This window comes from Hypanus sabinus, chromosome 26 (assembly GCF_030144855.1).
Source record: "Hypanus sabinus isolate sHypSab1 chromosome 26, sHypSab1.hap1, whole genome shotgun sequence".
NCBI classification, from domain to species: Eukaryota; Metazoa; Chordata; class Chondrichthyes; order Myliobatiformes; family Dasyatidae; genus Hypanus; species Hypanus sabinus.
The window spans coordinates 7,358,798-7,377,895 of NC_082731.1; the positions used below are offsets into that span (position 1 = coordinate 7,358,798).

The 19,098-nt window shown below is 47.7% G+C and overlaps 1 protein-coding gene across 2 annotated transcripts in view; it reads left to right on the forward strand.

The window, feature by feature from the left end:
* LOC132381818 (potassium channel subfamily K member 1-like) overlaps window positions 1-19,098 on the forward strand; it is a 48,738-nt gene that overhangs the window by 2,146 nt on the left and 27,494 nt on the right. The window contains exons 1-2 of one of the 2 annotated variants that reach the window (XM_059951431.1): window positions 3,802-4,313; window positions 18,188-18,583. In XM_059951431.1, coding sequence (XP_059807414.1) covers window positions 3,995-4,313; window positions 18,188-18,583 — 715 coding nt within the window. In that variant the 5' untranslated portion in view covers window positions 3,802-3,994. Of the gene's footprint in view, window positions 1-3,801; window positions 4,314-18,187; window positions 18,584-19,098 lie in introns of those variants that run through there. The other variant, XM_059951432.1, reaches the window with a different exon arrangement.

Here is a 19,098-nt window from a genome sequence, read left to right on the forward strand (position 1 = left end):
CAAAACTAGAAGACACAGTTAAGAGGTGAGAGATTTAGAAGGATCCCAAGAGGTAACTTCTTTCCAAGGGCGGCATGGTAGTGTAATGTTTGGCCTAATGCTTTACAGCACCAGTGATGTGGGTTCAATTCCCACCACTGCCTGGAAGGATTTTGTACAATTCTCCGTGACTGTCCCACATTCCCAAAACGTACAAGTTGAGGTTAGTAAGTTATGTTGGTACCATGCAATGTTGGTGTCGGAAGCATGGCAACACTTGTGAGCTGCTCCGAGCACATCCCCAGACTCTGCTGGTCATTGCAAATGACACGTTTCAATGTACGTGTAAAGCTGATCCTTCATCTGTACACAGTGGGTAGTGAGTAAATGTAATAAGCTGCCAGAGCATCTTGTTGAGGTGGGTCCAGCAGGGAGCAGTGGGGCCGAAGGGCCTATTTCCATATTGTATTATCCTGTGACTAGTATTGGAGATGAAATAACTTCACAGACTCACCTACGATGGAGTAATGCTTCTCAGAGCAACTGGGTGTGCTCCTCATTATAAAGCCAGTTGTTCAATCAAGTACGTATGCTTACGCTGGGCTAACCAGAGGGTGAATAAACTTGCAGAACAGGAAAATAATTGGTCTGTAAAGCTCAGGACAAATATTTGTAAGGCAGTTTATTTCAGTCGGGATATGAGGGAGGTCACTTAGTAATTGGGAGGTGCATTTCTTGGCAAGGATTGGAAGGATTTTGCAAATGGCGCACATCATTTAAAGTTGTCATAGGCTATTAAAAAGGCAAATATGCAACGTGTTTTTTTTTCCCTGAAAAGATTTTGTGCTAAACCTCTTGGTTAGACCACACTTGGAGACACAAGAGGATCAAAAGAGTCTGCAGAGGGTTGTGGTCTCAGCAAGCTCCATGAGGAAAACATCTTCAAGAAGCAGTGTCGAGAGGACAGAACCCACCATTGAAGACCATCACCACCCTCGACATTTCCTCTTCTCATTACTACCTTGGGGAGGGAGATACTGAACCCCGGAGAACACACATTCAACACTCTTTTCCCTCTGCCATCAGTTTTCCGAACAGCCCATGAATACCACTTTGCTTTTTGTCTTTTGCACTCTTTGCTTACTTTGCAAATTACAGTAATTTTTTATGTATCGCACAGTACTGCTGCCAGAAAACAACTTCTGTGACATGCACTCAGTGGTCACCACCTGCTCGTTAATGCAACTATCCAATCGTGGCAGCTACTCAAGGCATAAAAGCATGCAGACATGGTCAAGAGGTTCATTTGCTGTTCAGACCGAACATCGGAATGGGGAAGGAATGTAATTTAAATTACTTTAACCTTGGAATGAATTTTGGTGCCTGACTAGTGGTTTAAGTATCTTAGAAACTGCTGATCTTGTGGGATTTTCAAGCACAAGTCTCTAAGAGTTTACAGAGCAGAAAAAAAACACTAGCAAGAGGCAGTTCTGTGGGTGGAAATGACAGAGATCAGAGGAGAATGGCCAGACTGGTTCAAGTGGACAGGAAGGCAACACTAACTCAAATAACGACCTGTTATGGTGTGTAGAGAGCATCTCTGAACGTGCAATACATAGAACCTTGAAGTGGATGGGCTACAGCAGCAGAAGACCGTGATCATATACTCAGTGGCCACATTATTAGGCACAGCAAGAACATAATAAAGTGGCCACTAAGTGTATGCCAGTGATCATAATCCTGCAGAGCTAACGTCACCCAGGGAAGGGAAAGAGTGGATGTTAAGAGTGATGATGTGGGGAGGGTGGTGAGAGGGGTATGGGGAGACGAGGGTAGGATGGTGAGAGAAGGGTGGTGAGAGGGGTGTGGGGTGGGGAGTCAAGGGTAGGGTGGTGAGGGTAGAGTGGTGAGAGGGGTGTGGGGCGGGGAGTTGAGAGGGGGTGGGGAGTCGAGGGTAGGGTGGTGAGAGGGGTGTGGGGAGTCGAGCATAGGGTGGTGAGAGGGGTGTGGGGTGGGGAGTTGAAAGAGGGTGGGAAGGGTAGGGTGGGAAGGGTAGGGTGGTGAGGGTAGAGGGGTGTGGGGTGGGGAGAGGGGGTGGGGAGTCGAGGGTGGGGTGATGAGAGAGGGGTGGGGAGTCGAGGGTAGGGTGGTGAGAGGGGTGTGGGGAGTCGAGGGTAGGGTGGTGAGAGGGGTGTGGGGAGTCGAGGGTAGGGTGGTGAGAGGGGTGGGGAGTCGAGGGTAGGGTGGTGAGAGGGGTGGGGAGTCGAGGGTAGGGTGGTGAGAGGGGGTGGGGAGTCGAGGGTAGGGTGGTGAGAGAGGGTGGGGTGTCGAGGGTAGGGTGGTGAGAGGGGTGTGGGGAGTCGAGGGTAGGGTGGTGAGAGAGGGTGGGGTGTCGAGGGTAGGGTGGTGAGAGAGGGTGGGGAGTCGAGGGTAGGGTGGTGAGAGGGGTGGGGAGTCGAGGGTAGGGTGGTGAGAGGGGGTGGGGAGTCGAGGGTAGGGTGGTGAGAGAGGGTGGGGTGTCGAGGGTAGGGTGGTGAGAGAGGGTGGGGTGTCGAGGGTAGGGTGGTGAGAGGGGTGTGGGGAGTCGAGGGTAGGGTGGTGAGAGAGGGTGGGGAGTCGAGGGTAGGGTGGTGAGAGGGGTGTGGGGAGTCGAGGGTAGGGTGGTGAGAGAGGGTGGGGAGTCGAGGGTAGGGTGGTGAGAGGGGTGGGGAGTCGAGGGTAGGGTGGTGAGAGGGGTGGGGAGTCGAGGGTAGGGTGGTGAGAGGGGATGGGGAGTCGAGGGTAGGGTGGTGAGAGAGGGTGGGGTGTCGAGGGTAGGGTGGTGAGAGGGGTGTGGGGAGTCGAGGGTAGGGTGGTGAGAGAGGGTGGGGTGTCGAGGGTAGGGTGGTGAGAGGGGTGTGGGGAGTCGAGGGTAGGGTGGTGAGAGGGGTGTGGGGAGTCGAGGGTAGGGTGGTGAGAGGGGGTGGGGTGTCGAGGGTAGGGTGGTGAGAGGGGTGTGGGGAGTCGAGGGTAGGGTGGTGAGAGGGGGTGGGGTGTCGAGGGTAGGGTGGTGAGAGGGGTGTGGGGAGTCGAGGGTAGGGTGGTGAGAGGGGTGTGGGGAGTCGAGGGTAGGGTGGTGAGAGGGGTGGGGAGTCGAGGGTAGGGTGGTGAGAGGGGTGGGGAGTCGAGGGTAGGGTGGTGAGAGGGGTGTGGGGAGTCGAGGGTAGGGTGGTGAGAGGGGTGTGGGGAGTCGAGGGTAGGGTGGTGAGAGGGGTGTGGGGAGTCGAGGGTAGGGTGGTGAGAGGGGTGGGGAGTCGAGGGTAGGGTGGTGAGAGGGGTGTGGGGAGTCGAGGGTAGGGTGGTGAGAGGGGTGTGGGGAGTCGAGGGTAGGGTGGTGAGAGGGGTGTGGGGAGTCGAGGGTAGGGTGGTGAGAGGGGTGGGGAGTCGAGGGTAGGGTGGTGAGAGGGGTGTGGGGAGTCGAGGGTAGGGTGGTGAGAGAGGGTGGGGTGTCGAGGGTAGGGTGGTGAGAGGGGTGTGGGGAGTCGAGGGTAGGGTGGGGAGTCGAGGGTAGGGTGGTGAGAGAGGGTGGGGAGTCGAGGGTAGGGTGGTGAGAGGGGTGGGGAGTCGAGGGTAGGGTGGTGAGAGGGGTGTGGGGAGTCGAGGGTAGGGTGGTGAGAGGGGTGTGGGGAGTCGAGGGTAGGGTGGTGAGAGGGGTGTGGGGAGTCGAGGGTAGGGTGGTGAGAGGGGTGGGGAGTCGAGGGTAGGGTGGTGAGAGGGGTGGGGAGTCGAGGGTAGGGTGGTGAGAGAGGGTGGGGTGTCGAGGGTAGGGTGGTGAGAGGGGTGTGGGGCGGGGTGATGAGGGAAGAAAAGGGACAGGAATGGAGGGAGGAGCGGACGAGAGGGAGGAGGAAGTGCTGTAATCCGTCGGTATGTTGGAGTACCTGCGCCGCCTTGCCTGACGGGGCTCCCTGCAGGAAGGGGCCGAGTAGCAGTTGTGCTGACAGAAACACAGCCCCTCGCTGCCACCCCTCTGCCGATGGGGGAGTGCCGGTGGCCCATCCACCCCCTGGCGCTCTTGACCCTCTCTTACGTGTGTTACCTGTTGCTCGGAGCCCTCACCGTGTCTCTGGTGGAACGGCCCCATGAAGTCAAACTCCGCAACGAACTGCGACTCCTGAAAAGCCGGCTTCTCAACGCCAGCGCCTGCCTGCCCGAGTCCGACCTGGACCACTTCTTGTCCCGGGTCCTGACTGCCGACAGGTACGGCGTCTCCGTTCTCGATAACAGCTCCCAATACACCAACTGGGACTTCGCTTCGGCCTTTTTCTTCGCCAGCACTCTCGTCACCACTGTGGGTGAGGGTTTTTTTTTAAGTCAGTCCAGTAGTCTTTCTTCAAAACACAACTTTCAAGCTTCTCACTAAGAGTTTTGCAACTTTAAATTTAAACATTGTTTATGATATCAAGTGGTTAAGTTTTTAAAGTTAAACATTTAATTCATTTTATTAACTTTAGAAATTAGTTTTAAACGCTCTTTCTTTTTACGTGGAGTGATGTATGTACGTAAACAAGATACTGGAGGAGCTAGCAGGGCTGGCAGCATCGATGGAGAGGGATAAGCAGTCGACGCTTCGGGCCGAAACTCTTCACTGGGACTGAAGGGTCTCAATCCGAAACGGCTACTGTTTATTCCTCTCCATGGACGCTGCCCAACCTGCTGAGTTCCTCCAGCATTTTGTGTGCGTTACTCTGGGTTTCCGGCATCTGCAGGATCTTCTCTGTGCCGTTGACAGGTGAAGCCGGGCGGGGGAGGGGAATGGAGTGAGGGGCCGGGAGGTGATAGGTGAAACCAGGTGAGGGGAGGTTGGATTGGTAGGGTGCGGAGGAAGGAGTGAAGGTGAGGAAGAAATTGCGTGGTTGTGGGAAGGGGAGGCGGGGTGAAGTAAGAATCTGTAAGGGGGTAAGTGAAGGGGAAGTTGGGTGGGTGAGAGGGAGTGGGAACCGGGAGGTTGGGGGGGGGTGTGAGGTAAGATGCTGAAAAGTGATAGAGGTGAAGCCGGTTGAGAGGGAAGTTTGGTGGGTGGGGGGGGGAATGAAAAAAGCTGGAAGATGATTGGTGGAGTCAGCTGGGGGAGGGGATGAAGTAAGAATCTGTAAGGGGGTAAGTGAAGGGGAAGTTGGGTGGGTGAGAGGGAGTGGGAACCGGGAGGTTGGGGGGGTGGGGTGAGGTAAGATGCTGAAAAGTGATAGAGGTGAAGCCGGTTGAGAGGGAAGTTTGGTGGGTGGAGGTTAAAAAAAGCTGGAAGATGATTGGTGGAGTCAGCTGGGGGAGGGGGATGAAGTAAGAAGCTGCAAGGTGATAGGTGGAAGAGGCGAGTTCACGCAGGTGCTGAGGGTGCGGCTGAAAGTTGGGATGCATCATCCAGAAGGGCCAAGGGAGTGCTTGGGATCCGGCCAGGAGCAGAACCGTGTAAAGGAAATGGTTCTCACGCACTTTGGTGTGACTTCTGCCAAATGTGTCACCCTGGCAATGAGCTCAAAGTTCTTCAAGTAGTCAACAGGGCACGCACCATCTGAGGCAATTGTAGCAGTGGAGGATTCAGGTCCATATTTATTCAATTTCCTTAGGATGGCACACAAGAAAATAAGAACAGAAGGCCATTCGGCCCCTCAAGCCTGTCTCTCCCTCATCCTGCCTCCATACAATGCCATCATGGCTAATCTATTGATGGCTTAATATCTCAAGTGCCAGGTGCCCATTCCCCTAATTCCTTAAATATTACCAGTAACTTCCTCCTCTTTAAATACCCCCATCCCAAAGATCCAGCTTCCAAATCCATAATTTCCTACAGGCAATCACACAAGTTGAGTGTGATGTTCTCCTATAGGTGGGTCTTCAGATACCTCTGAAGTAGCAAACACCAGAGGGCATATGTACAAAATTAAGGGAGGGAAGATTAGAGGAGACATCAGGGGTAAGTTTTTTACCCAGCGGGTTGTGAGTGCCTGGAATGACTTGCCAGGGATGGTGGTGGATGCTAAAACGGGTATTTAAGAGCCTCTTGGACAGGCACATGGATGAAAGAGAAATGGTGGGTTATGGGGTAGTGTGGATTTAGTACATTTTTTTAAAGGATTATATGGGTTAGCACAACATGGAGGGCTGAAGGGCCTGTACTGTGCTGTAGTGTTCTATGGTCTGGAGGGTAATATAACCGGGTGAACTCTCTTGACGGGGACGACCTGTACAGGACATTGTTCAATATGGTGGGGCTGATGCAGGGGGTCTCTGACAGATTGAGGTCAGGGTGACTGAGGATTCTTCACTGCTGCAGCTGCCTCCTGCCTTCGCTTCCATTGTGATCTTCAGCCAGCTCCATCACTGCGGTCTCGGTTTGGCCGTTCTTTGACTGGAACCTCTCTGTTAATCTTACCGACATGGTGACCCTTCCAGGTGGCTGAACTCCAGATGGTGCCACAGGACACTACAGCTCAGAATCAGGCCCTTTGGCCCATCTGCTACATGTTGACCCTTCCAGGTGGCTGAACTCCAGATGGTGCCACAGGACACTACAGCTCAGAATCAGGCCCTTTGGCCCATCTGCTACATGTTGACCCTTCCAGGTGGCTGAACTCCAGATGGTGCCACAGGACACTACAGCTCAGAATCAGGCCCTTTGGCCCATCTGCTACATGTTAATGTGCCTAGTCCTATTGAAATTGACCAGGAGGATAGCTCTCCACTCCTCTCCCATCCATGTACCAATCCAAATTTCTGCTAAATGTTGAAATCAAACCCATACCCACCACTTCTGCTAGCAGCTCGTTCCACACGCTCACCACCCTCTGCATGAAGAAGCACCCCCTCACGTTTCCCTTAAACATTTCACCTTTCACCCTTAACCTGTAACCTCTATTTCTGGTCTCACAAAGCATCAATGGAAAAAGTTCAAAGTAAATTTATTATCAAAGTACATATACAGTATGTCATCAAATTAATTTTGTTGCAGGCATTTGCAGTGAATATAAAAATAAAATAGAAACAGTGAATGATCGCCCCCAACAGTATGGGCAAACAATCAATGTGCAAAAGACAACAAACTGCACATACAGAAAGAAATAATAATATTTAACAAATAAGCGATAAATATCGACAACATGAGATGAAGAGTCCTTAAAAGCGTCCATAGGTTGTGAGAATAGATTAGTGACGGGGCGAGTGAAGTTGTTCCCTCTGGTTCAAATGCCTGATGGTTGAGTGATAATAACTGTTCCTGAACTTGGATCCTGAAGCTCCTGTACCTTCTTTCTGATAGCAGCAGCGAGGCGAGAGAAGGATTTTAGATTACATGCTGAATCTACGCAAACTTCTAAGGAAGAAGCACTAGGATCAGCCCTCTGAAATGATATGTTAAGCTGCTGACCCTCGCCATCTCTGATCCCCTGATGAGAACTGGCTCACGGATCTCCCGGTTTCCTCCTCCTGAAGAACATAATCCTTTATCTTGCTGACATTGAGTGAGAGACTGTTCATGTGGCACCGGTCAGCCAATTTTTCGATCTCCCTCCTATATGCTGATTCATCACAATGGTGTCGTCAGCAAACGGAAGTGTGGCATTAGAGCTGTGCTTAGCCTCACAGTCAATAGACAATAGGTGCAGAAGTAGACCATTCGGCCCTTCGAGCCTGCACCACCATTCTGAGATCATGGCTGATCATCTACTATCAATACCCGGTTCCTGCCTTGTCCCCATATCCCTTGATTCCCCTATCCATAAGATACCTATCTAGCTCTTTCTTGAAAGCATCCAGAGAATTGGCCTCCACTTCCTTCCGAGGCAGTGCATCCCAGACCCCCACAACTCTCTGGGAGAATAAGTTTTTCCTTAACTCTGTCCTAAATGACCTACCCCTTATTCTCAAACCATGCCCTCTGGTACTGGACTCTCCCAGCATCTGGAACGTATTTCCTGCCTCTATCTTGTCCAATCCCTTAATGATCTTATATGTTGCAATCGGATGAGTATAAAGTGAGTGGAGCAGGAGGCTGAGCACACAGCCTCGTGGCGCTCCTGTGCTGATGGAGATTGTGACCAATTCGAACTGACTGGGGTTCTGGGAGAAGCCAGGGAGTGGTAGTAGATGGTTGGCTCTCTGACTGAAGCCTGTGACTAACGGAGCGCTGCAAGGATTGGAGCTGGGTCCTTTGTTGTTTGTTATCTAAATCTTGAACTAATGGCATTGTGGTCACTAGATGCAGAGTGCTCACTGGCACAGACTTCTGTCACTTTCCCTGACAGGAGAGCTAGAATCGCAAACTCTCTCATTGGGACTTCTTTCCTGAACACATTGACAAACTCTGTCCCATCCAGCCCCCTTTACAGTATGGGATTCCCAGTCAATATATGGAAAGTTAAAATCACCTACTATCACAACCTATGGTTCTTGCAACAATCTGCTATTTCTCTACAAATTTGCTCCTTTAAATTCCGTGCATTGTTAGGGGTCTATGATATAATCGCACTAATATGGTCATACATTTCTTATTCCTCAGTTCTACCTATAAAGCCTCACTGGACGATTTCTCCAGTCTATCCTGATTGAGCATTACAGTGACAATTTCCTGACTCGTAATCCATCCTCCCCCCTTTTATCCCTCCCACTCTATCACGTCTAAAACAAAGGAACCACCGAACACTGAACTGACAGTTCTGCCTCTCCTGCAGCCAAGTCTTACTAATGGCTACAATGTCATAATTCCATGTGCTGATCCATCCCCAAAACTCATCTGCCTTTCCTATTAGGCCATTTGGCTCACCAAGTCTGCTCTGCCATTTCATCATGTCTGATCCGATTTTTCCTCAGCTCCAACATCCTGCCTTCTCCCTGTATCACTTCATGCCCTGACCAATCAAGAATCTGTCAACCTCTGCCATAAATATACATAAAGACCTGGCCTCCACAGCTGTCTGTGGCAAAGAATTCTGCAGATTCGCCACCCTCTGATTGAAGAAATTCCCCCTTATCTCTGTTCTAAAAGGGTGCGCCTCTATTCTGGTCTTAGACTCTCCCGCCATGGGAAATATCCTCTCCATATCCACTCTATCAAGGCCTTCCACCACTTTCTGGCCTCACTATCACAGCACAGGTAGCAATCCCAATACCTCAATCCTGGAGGTCCTGTCCTTTAACTTACCTAACTCCCTGAATTCAGGACTCGTCGTCCTGTCATTGGTACCGACGTGGACCATGGCCTTTATCTGTTCACTCTGCTATGGACTTGATCCAAGACGTTCCTGATGCTGACACCAGTGAGGCAACGTACCATCTGGGAACTTCGTTCTCCTACGTAGATCCTCCTATCTGTTCCCCTAACAATGAATCCCCTATCACCACAGGTCACCTCTCCTCCCCACTTCCCTTTCTGAGCCACAGAGCCAGACTCAGTGCTACAGACCCACACTGTGACTTTATCTGCTAGGTCAATAGTATCCAAACCCACTGTTGAGGGGAATGGGCACAGGGGTACTCTGCAATGACTGTGTCCCCTTTCATCCTCCTGACAGTTGCCTTGTTCCCTGTGTCCTGTCAATCAATCCCTCAGCCTCCCGAATGATCCGGAGTTAATCCAGTTCCAGCTCCAGTTACTTAACACAGTCTGACAAAGCTGCAGCTGTGGATGCGCGTCTTGCAGGTATGCTTATCAGAAACACTGGAGATCTCCCTCCTTTCCCACATCCCACAAGAGGAACTTTTCACTATTCTGCTTGGCATTCCCACTGCTCTAACTGTGCAATAAGAAAGAAAGAAAAATTAAACAAAAAAAAAAAAAATCTACCTCCAGCCTCTGCCTCTCCTCGCCAATGTCTCTGAGCCAAAGCCCGATATCCCCACTCTAACAGTGGCCAACTAGCACTCTGAGTCTTGGGAACTCACAAGCCTCCCCTCCACAGCAAGGTGATGCTCCTCGGAGAAGATGCCACGCAAGTATAGAATAGGCTGATAGACAGAAGCTAGGGTTCCCAATAAGGACCAGAGGGCACAGCCTCAGAACACAAGGAAGTCCCTTTAGTACAGAGATGGGGAGGAGTTTCTTTAGCCAGAGGGAGGTGAATCTGTGCAATTCTTTGCCACAGACAGCTGTGGATGCCTAGTATACAGTACAGCCTTCTGATTCATTTCCTTCCAGGTATTTACAGGAAAATAAGGAAGTAAAATAGAATGTAGGAAAAACTCTAAATAAAGACTTACAAACAACCAATGTGCAAAAGACAAATAAGTACTGAGAAGATGAGTCCTTGAAAGTGAGCCTTCAAGTTGTGGAGTCAGTTCCGAGTTGTGAGTGAAGTAATCCACGCTGATTCAGGGGTCTGATGGTTGCAGAGCTCAGTAATAACAGTGCCTAAACCTGGTAGTGTGGGACCTAAGGTTTCTGTACCTCCTGTCTGATGGTAGTAATGAGAGGAGGGTTCTGGGGGTCCTTGGTGTTGGATGCTGCTTTTGTATGGCAGTGCTACTCGTAAATGTACTCAAGGTTGGACAGGCTAGAACTTCTTTTCCCTTGGAGTGTGGGAGACTGAGAAGCGATCTTAGAGAACTGTCTAACGTCAAGAGGGAGCATAGGTAGGGTGAATGCACTCAGCCTTTTTCCCCGGGCTGGGTAATCAACAATAGGTTTAAGGTTAGAGTACAGAAATTTAATAGGAATTTGAGGGCAAACATTTTCACACACAGGGTGGTGTGTGTATGAAATGAATTGACAGAGAAAGAGGTTGAGGCAGGAGCAATAATGACAGACTCAGATTTGTATATCACGTGTACGTATGTACAGTGAAATGCATCATTTATATTAACATAACTAATGGGGCCAGGGCAATAGCCTAGAGATGGGTGATGCCAACAGGCTCAGTAAACTGATTAGAAAGGCCGGCTCTGTGATAGGAGTCAAACTGGACACACTGGAGGCTGTGGTAGAACAAAGGAGCCTACGGAAAATCCTGGCAATTCAGTGTTTCTCACCCTCTGCATGCCACCTTGGCTGAACAAAGGAATACTTTCAGTGATGGACTAAGGCAACAACGCTGCTCCAAAGAGTGATATCTGAGGTCATTTTTACCCTCTGCCATTTGGCTCCATAATGAGTCAACTTATAGCTGGGGAGGTGATGACCCTGTTCAATTGTTTGTGTTAACTTGTTTTTTTATTCTTTCTACTTCTAATATTTATAACTGTGCACTTGTAATACAACTGTGACACTATAATTTCCTTTGGGATCAATGGTATCTGTCTAATGGATGTGCTGGGGACAGTCTGCAAGCGTTGCCACACATTCTGACACTGACATAGCGTGCCCACAGTGTCCCGCTGAGCAACCAAGAACAAAATAAGCAACGAAACAACAGCGGTGCATGGATAGGGAAAGGTTAGAGGGATCCGGGCCAATGGTGGCAATTAGGAGTACTTTGGATTGGGGTGGTTCAGTTGGGCTGAAGGAACTGTTTCCATGCTCTGTGGCGTTGTGGCCCCTAACCAGTGTTTGCCACCTTGGTGCCAAGGTAAAGCAGAGTTCCCGGATCGAAACAGTCTCATAGAGGAGCTCCGTGTACTGGTGTCTGTTCCAAAAGCCTCTGAGAATAAGCTCCAGGCACCCAAAATGTATCCCTTTTGTCATATGGCTGCACGAATACACAATTAACCAGAAGGTTAAGTAACAAAACAGATCTGTTCTGAACTATGTGCCTCAAGGAACAGTGATGTACTTTTAGCAATGAGCTCATAGCAGGAAAGTTCATTTATTGTTTTCTCATACATAGGACACAATCAAACTCAAAGTAAATTTATTATCAAAGTACATGTACATCACCCTGTGATTTGTTTCCTTGCAGGAAAATAAAGAAATACTGTACAATAAAACTTATGAAAACTATATATTAACAGAAACTGACAAACAACCAATGTGTAAGAGAAGGCAAACAGCAAATCAGGGGACTGATGGCTGCAGAGTAATAACTGATCCTGAGCAATTAATGGCTGCAGAACCAGAATATCCCACACCCAGTGATTGGTTTCACTAGTCACCAAGTATCAGATGGAAATTAAACTGAGTTGAAGTTTTTATTTCCTAAAGACTGGTTCTCATTTTAATTGATCTGTAATTATGCTATTTGTCATTCCATAACCCCACACAGTCCAAGGCAATATTTCTTCCTCAATCAGTCAGAGTCGGGTTATTTGTCACTGTCATACCGCTGCTGTAAAACAGTGCTAAGAGATAAAATAATTATAAATTACAAAATAAATAGTGCAAAAAGAATAGAATAATGAGGTGGATCAATGGACTATTTGGAAGTCTGATGACAAAGGGGAAAAATACATTCAGAGTGGGTCTTCAGGCTCCTGTAAAACCTCCACGATGGTAGTAATGAGAAAAGGGCATGTCTTAAGTGCTGAGGACTTAGTGTCACTGGTTGCCTTCTTGAGACACCGTCTTTTAAAGATGTCCTCGATGGGGTGATGAGTCAGCAGGGAGATTGAAAAGTTGGCTGAGTGGTGTAATAACAGCAACCTCTCACTCAATGTCAGTAAGACCAAGGAACTGATCATAGACTTTAGGAGATGGAAAACAGAGGTCCATGAGCCAGGAAACATTGGTGGATCAGAGGTGGAGAGGGTCAGTAACCTTAAATTCCGAGATGGCTCTATTTCAGAGGATCTGTCCTGGCACCATCATATAAATATTATTGCCAAGAAAGCATAACAGTGTCTCTGCTCCCTCAGGAGTCTGCGGAGATCTGGCATGTCATCGAAAGCCTTGGCCAACTTCTATAGATGAGTGGTGGAAAGTGAGCTGACCGGCTGCATTACAGCAATGCCTTTCAGCAGAAAATCCTACAAAAGATAGTGGATTTGGTAAATCCTCCCAAACATTGAGCACATCTACATGAAACATTACCGTAAGAAAGATTCTCACCACCCAGGCCATAATTTTTTCTCACTGCTGCCATCGGGGAGAAGGTAGAGGTGCCTCAGGACTCACACTATCAGATTCAAGAGCAGTTACTACCCCTCAACCATCAGGCTCTTGAACAAAGGACTCTGTTATATTGTTCATGCTGGTTATTTATTGCTATTTATCTATATCTGGATCTGCACAGTTTGTTTACAGTTAACAGTTCATGATGTTCTCAGAATGCCTGCCAGGATGCATTTTGCATTGTAGAAATTTACATGAGTCTTCGTCACAGCCGGGGGTGGGGATGGAATTGAGGAAACAACAAGAAATACTCTGCTGGCTTGTGTAATCTTTCTTTGTCCATACTGACTGCTGAGTTTAATATTTTCTCTCCATTTAGAAAATAGTCAAGCCTTTCATTTCTTCTACAAAAGTGCATGACCATACACTTCCCAATTCTGTATTCCATCTTCCACTTCTCCTAATCTGTCTAAGTCCTTCTGCAGCCTCTCGACTTCCTCAAAACTACCTGCCCCTCCACCTATCCTCATATCGTCCACAAACTTGGCCACAAAGCCATCAATTCTATCATCCGAATCATCGACATATAACATAAAAAGAATCAGTTCCAACACAGACCCCTGTGGAACACTAGTCACCGGCAGCCAGCCAGAAAAGGCTCCCATTATTCTCTCTCTTTGCCTCCTGCCAATCAGCCACTGTTTTATCTATGCTAAAATCTTCTCTGTAATACGATGGGCTCATAGCTTGTTAAGCAGCCTCATGTGGTACCTTGTCAAAGGCTTTCTAAAAATCCAAACATAACATCAACTGACTCTCCTTTGTCTATCCTGCATGTTCTTTCTTCAAAGAATTCCGACAGATTTGTCAAGCAAGATGTTCCCTTGAGGAAACCATGCTGACTATGGCCTATTTTATCACGTGCCTCCAAGTACCCTGAGACCTCATCACTAATAATTGACTCCAACATCTTCCCAAACACTGAGGTCAGACTAACTAGTTTATTATTTCCTTTCACCTGCCTCTCTCCCTTCTTGGAGAACCATTGGTAATTTTCCAGTCTTCTGGAACCATTCCCGGATCTAGTGATTCTTGACAGATCACTACTGATGCCTTCATGATCTCCCACCTCTTTCTGAAACCTGGGGTTAACACCATCTAGTCCAGGTGACTTTTCTATCTTCAGACCTTTTTGTTTCCCAAGATCCTTCTCTCTAGTAATGGTAACTTCACACACCTCATGATCCCTGACATAAGGAACTTCCACAGTGAAGACTGATGCAAAATACTTATTCAGTTCATCTGCCATTTCCTTGTCACCTTCCAGCAGTCCAATATCCACTCTTGCCTCTCTTTTACACTTTATGTATCTGAAGAAATTTTTGGTATCCTCTTTAATATTATTGGCTAGATTACTTTCATATTCCATCTTCATCTTCTTAATGACTTTTTTAGCTGCCTTCTGTTGGCTTTTAAAAGCTTCCCAATCATTTAACTTCCCACTAATTTTTGCTCTATTATATCCCCTCTCTTTGGCATTTAAGTTGGTTTTTACTTCTCTTGTTAGTCACGGTTGTGTCATCTTGCCTTTAAAATACTTCATCCTCTTTAGGATGTATATATATCCTGTGCCTTCTGAATTGCTTCCAGCCGTTGCTGCTCTGCCGTCATCCCAGCACTTTTCCAATCAGCTCTGGCCAACTCCTCTCTCGCGCCTCTGTAATTCCCTTCACTCCACAGTAATACTGATACATCTGACTTTATCTTCTCCTCAAATTTCAGGGTGAATTAGATCACATTCTGGTCACTTGCCCCAAGGGTTCTTTTGCTTTATGCCCCCTAATCAATTCTGGTTCATTGCACAACACCCATAGCTGATCCCATCGTGGGCTCAACCACGGACTTCTCCAAAAAAACTGCGCTAAATTCTAGAAATTTCCCCTCTTGGAAACCAATACCAACCTGATTTTCCCATTTTATTGCATATTGAAATCCTCCATGAAGATTGTAAACATTGCCCTTTTGGCAGGCATTTTTTAAGCTCCTGTTGTAATGTGTAGACTATATTCTTAGAACTGCTTGGAGGTCTGTGTGCAAGTCCCATTGGGGTCATTTTACACTTGCAGTTCCTTCGCTCTACCCACAAATATTCAACACCTTCTGACCCAACGTCACCTCTTTTTAATTATTTGATTTCATTTTTTACCAACAGAGCAATGCCAACCCCAGCTTGTCCTTTTGATACCATGAGTATCCTTGGACATTACGCTCCCAGCTATAATCTTCTTTCAGCCATGATTCAGTGATGCCTACATCATGCATGCCAATCTGTAACTGTGCTACAAGTTTATCTACCTTATTCCATATACTGTATGCATTCAAATATAACACCTTCAGTTCTGTATTCACCCTTCTCAATTTTGTCTGCCCTTTATGTTGCAACTGTTGACAGCAATTTTGCCCTATCGTCAGCTTCCCCCTTGCTACGTGTCTCAATGCACACTGCCTCTGTTTGTGAACCAGTTGATCATCTTAAGCCTTATCACTTCAGTTCCCAATCCCCTGCCAAATTAGTTTAAACTCTCTTGAACAACTCTAGCCAAGCTACTTGCATTGATACTGAACTCCCTCTGGTTTTGGTGTAACCTATCCCTTTTGTACAGGTCATACCTTCCCTGGAAGAGATCCCAATGATCCACAAACCCTGCCAAGTCCCTCAGCCACACATTCAGCTGCCAAATCATCCCACCCTTTCCCTCACTGGCATGTGGCACAGGCAGTGATTACTACTCTGGATGTCCTGTTTCTCAGCTTTCTACCTAGCTACCTAACATCTCTCAACAGGACCTCCTCACCTTTTCTATCTATGTCAATGATGCCAATTTGTACCAAGACTCCTGGCTGCTCATCCTTGCCCTTGAGAGCGCCATGGACCTGGTCAGAGACATCCCTGATCCTGGCACCAGGGAGGCAACGTTCCATCCGGTCATGATAGAATTTGTTCAGCATTTTGAGAAGGAAAAGCTAAATTCAAATGTATCAGTATTACAATAAAATAAAGGGAATTACAGGTACACGAGAGAGGAGCTGGCCAAAGCTGATTCAGAGGGGACACTAGCGGCGATGATGGCAGAGTTTCTGGGGGCAATTCAGAAGGCGCTTGGAGATACATCCTAAAAATGAAGAAAGGGAGGATCGACAATGGTGGATGATAAGAGAAGTCAAAGTGAATAAAAGCCAAAGAGAGGGCATATAATTAGCAAAAATTAGTGAGAAGTTAGAGGATTGGGAAGCTTTTAAAAACCAACAGAAGGCAACTAAAGAATCTAAAAGGAGAGAAATGATGAAGTATGAAGGTAAGCTATAAAAGGAGACACCAGAAGTTTTCCTCAGATACATAAAGAGAATAAGAGATATGAGAGTGGATATTAGTATTACATAGTATTACAGGAATGATATTAGCATGGATAGAAGATCAGCTGACTGTCAGAAAGCAAAGAATGAGAATAGGAGGCCTGTTTTAGTTGGCTGCCAGTGACTAGTGGTGTTCCATGCAGTTTGGTCTTAGGAACACCTCTTTTCACATTGTATGTCAATGATTTCGAAGACAGAATTGATGGTTTTGTGGCCATGTTTGCTGATGATACAATGATTATTTAAAGGGCAGGTAGCATTGAGGAAGCAGAGAGTCTACAGAAGTTTGGGAGAATGAGCAAAGAAATTGCAGATGGAATATAACGTGCATGGTCGTGAATTTGGTAGAAGGTATAAAGGTATGGACTATTTTCTAAGCAGGGAGAAAATTAAAAAATCTGAGGTGCAAAAGGACTTGGGAGCCCTTGTGCAGGATCCCCTAAAGGTTAACTTGCAAGTTGAGGGAGGCAAATGCAATGATAGCATTCATTTCGAGAGGACCAGAAGAGCAAGGATGTAATGTTGAGGCCTTGTATGGTGTCGGTCAGACCGCACTTGGAGTATTTTTGGGCCCTTTATCTAAGAAAGGACGTGCTGTCATTCGAGAGTGTTCAAGGGAGCTTCACGAAAATGATCCTGGGAATAAAAGGATTGAGGTATGAACAGCGTTTGATGGCTCTGGGCCAGTTCTGAAGTATAGAAGAATGAAGAGGGAATCTCATTGAAACCTATAGAATAGTGAAAGCCTAGATGGGGTGGATGTGGAGAGAATGTTTCTTGTAGTGGATGAGTCTAGGACTGGAGGGCATGGCCTCAAATTAGAGGAACATCCAGAGGTGAGGAGAAATTTCTTCAGCCAGTGAGAGATTAATCTGTAGAATTCATTGTCACAGATGGCTGTGGAGGCCAAGTCATTGTATATTTAAAACTGAGATTCAAAGTAAATTTATTATCAAAGCGCATGTATGTCAGCATATTCAAACGACCATGAGATTGGTTTTCTTGTGGGCATGCTCAGTAAATCCAAGACCTACAATCGAATCTATGAGAGGCAGCACCCAACAGCGTGGACAAACAAAGAAAACAAGTAATAACAATAATAAATAAGCAATAATTATCGAGAACATGAGATGAGGAGTCCTTGAAAATGAGTCCATATGTTGCAAGAGCAGTTCAGTGACCAAGCGAATGAAGCTATCCCTTCTGGTTCGAGAGACCGATGGTAGAAGGGTAATAACTGTTCCTGACCCTGCTAGTGTGGGTCTTGAGGCTCCTTTACCACCTTCCTGATAGCAGCAGTGAGATGAGAGCATGATTCCCTCTCATGTTATAGTTTTGAGGAGAAGGCAGGAGAATGGGGTTGTGAGGGATAATAAATCAGCCATGATGGAATGGCAGAGCAGACTCGATGGGCCGAATGGCCTAATTCTGCTCCTATGTTATATGGTCTTTTGTACTTTGGTTATCAGTTGACTTTGACTGTGGGAGAGGGGCAGAAGGTAGGAGGGGGAGGAAATGCACGAGGGTGGGGAGGCAGGAGGGGGGAGGAAGTGCATAAAGGAGGGAGGGAAGGAAGGGGAAGGTGTGAGGGAAGGAGGGGGAGGGTGTGAGGGAGGGAGAGAATGAGGACAGGAGGGAAGGAGAGAGGGAAGTTGGAAATGGGAGTGTGTGAGGGAGATGGAGGGGAGGGACGGAAGGAAGGCAAGCTCTGGGGTTGTTGCCTCAGTGATCTTCTGAAGAAGGATGAGTTGTTCATGGATGTGGATCTGTGGCCTTCCGAACAGCAGAATATTGAATTCCTGATAGAATCTGTGCTTACCCTCACCGTTTTCCCCTCTGCAGGTTATGGACACACCACCCCACTCTCCAATGGGGGGAAGGCTTTCTCCATCATCTTCATCTTGGTGGGGGTCCCACTGACGATGCTGTTCCTGACGGCGCTGGTACAGCGGCTGATGCTCTACCTGACCACTCAGCCCATCCGCCTCTGCCAGGAGAGGTTCAGCTACACCAGACAGCAGATTACCTGGATCCACCTCTTTGTGCTGACACTGATGGTCCTCATCACCTTCTTCATCATCCCCTCGGCCATCTTCAGCGCCATTGAGGCAGAGTGGAGCTTTTCTGATGCCTTCTATTTCTGCTTCATCTCACTCAGCACCATCGGCCTGGGTGACTTCGTCCCAGCAGAACAGAGTAACCAACGCCTGCGGCCTCTCTACAAGTTCTCTGTCACCTGTAAGGAATATCTCGTTGGCTGCATTTGTACCTGGTTATAGCATTTTGGTGTGAGCCCTCTGACTTTGATCTATATCCTGTTCTCTCTGCCCCAGCCAAATTCCTGTCTTTTGTTGTCATCTCTGTCTCACTCCCCACTTCCTGCCCATCTCTACCATCTTGTTCTCTCTTTCCCTATATCACGCGTCTCCACTTCCACTGTTATCTGATTCCATTTCTTTATCCTCCCTATCCCCTCAGCTCCTTCATTCTCTACTCAGCTAATATTTTGCCATTTCACATCATTTCTTGGTCTCTACCCTACTCCCCCGGCTTTCTTTACCACCCCATCATATTGCGTTGCCACTTCGGGGACCTATGGGCTTGGACTTGGGGGTTGAGAGTCAAAATATATCAGCCGTGTATGGAGGAGCAGATTCCAAATTGCCTAGTTCTATAATTCTGTTCCCATGTCTCGTGGTCATATGGACCCAAAGATCTCTCTGAATGCAATACCATTAGAGGTCTTACAATTA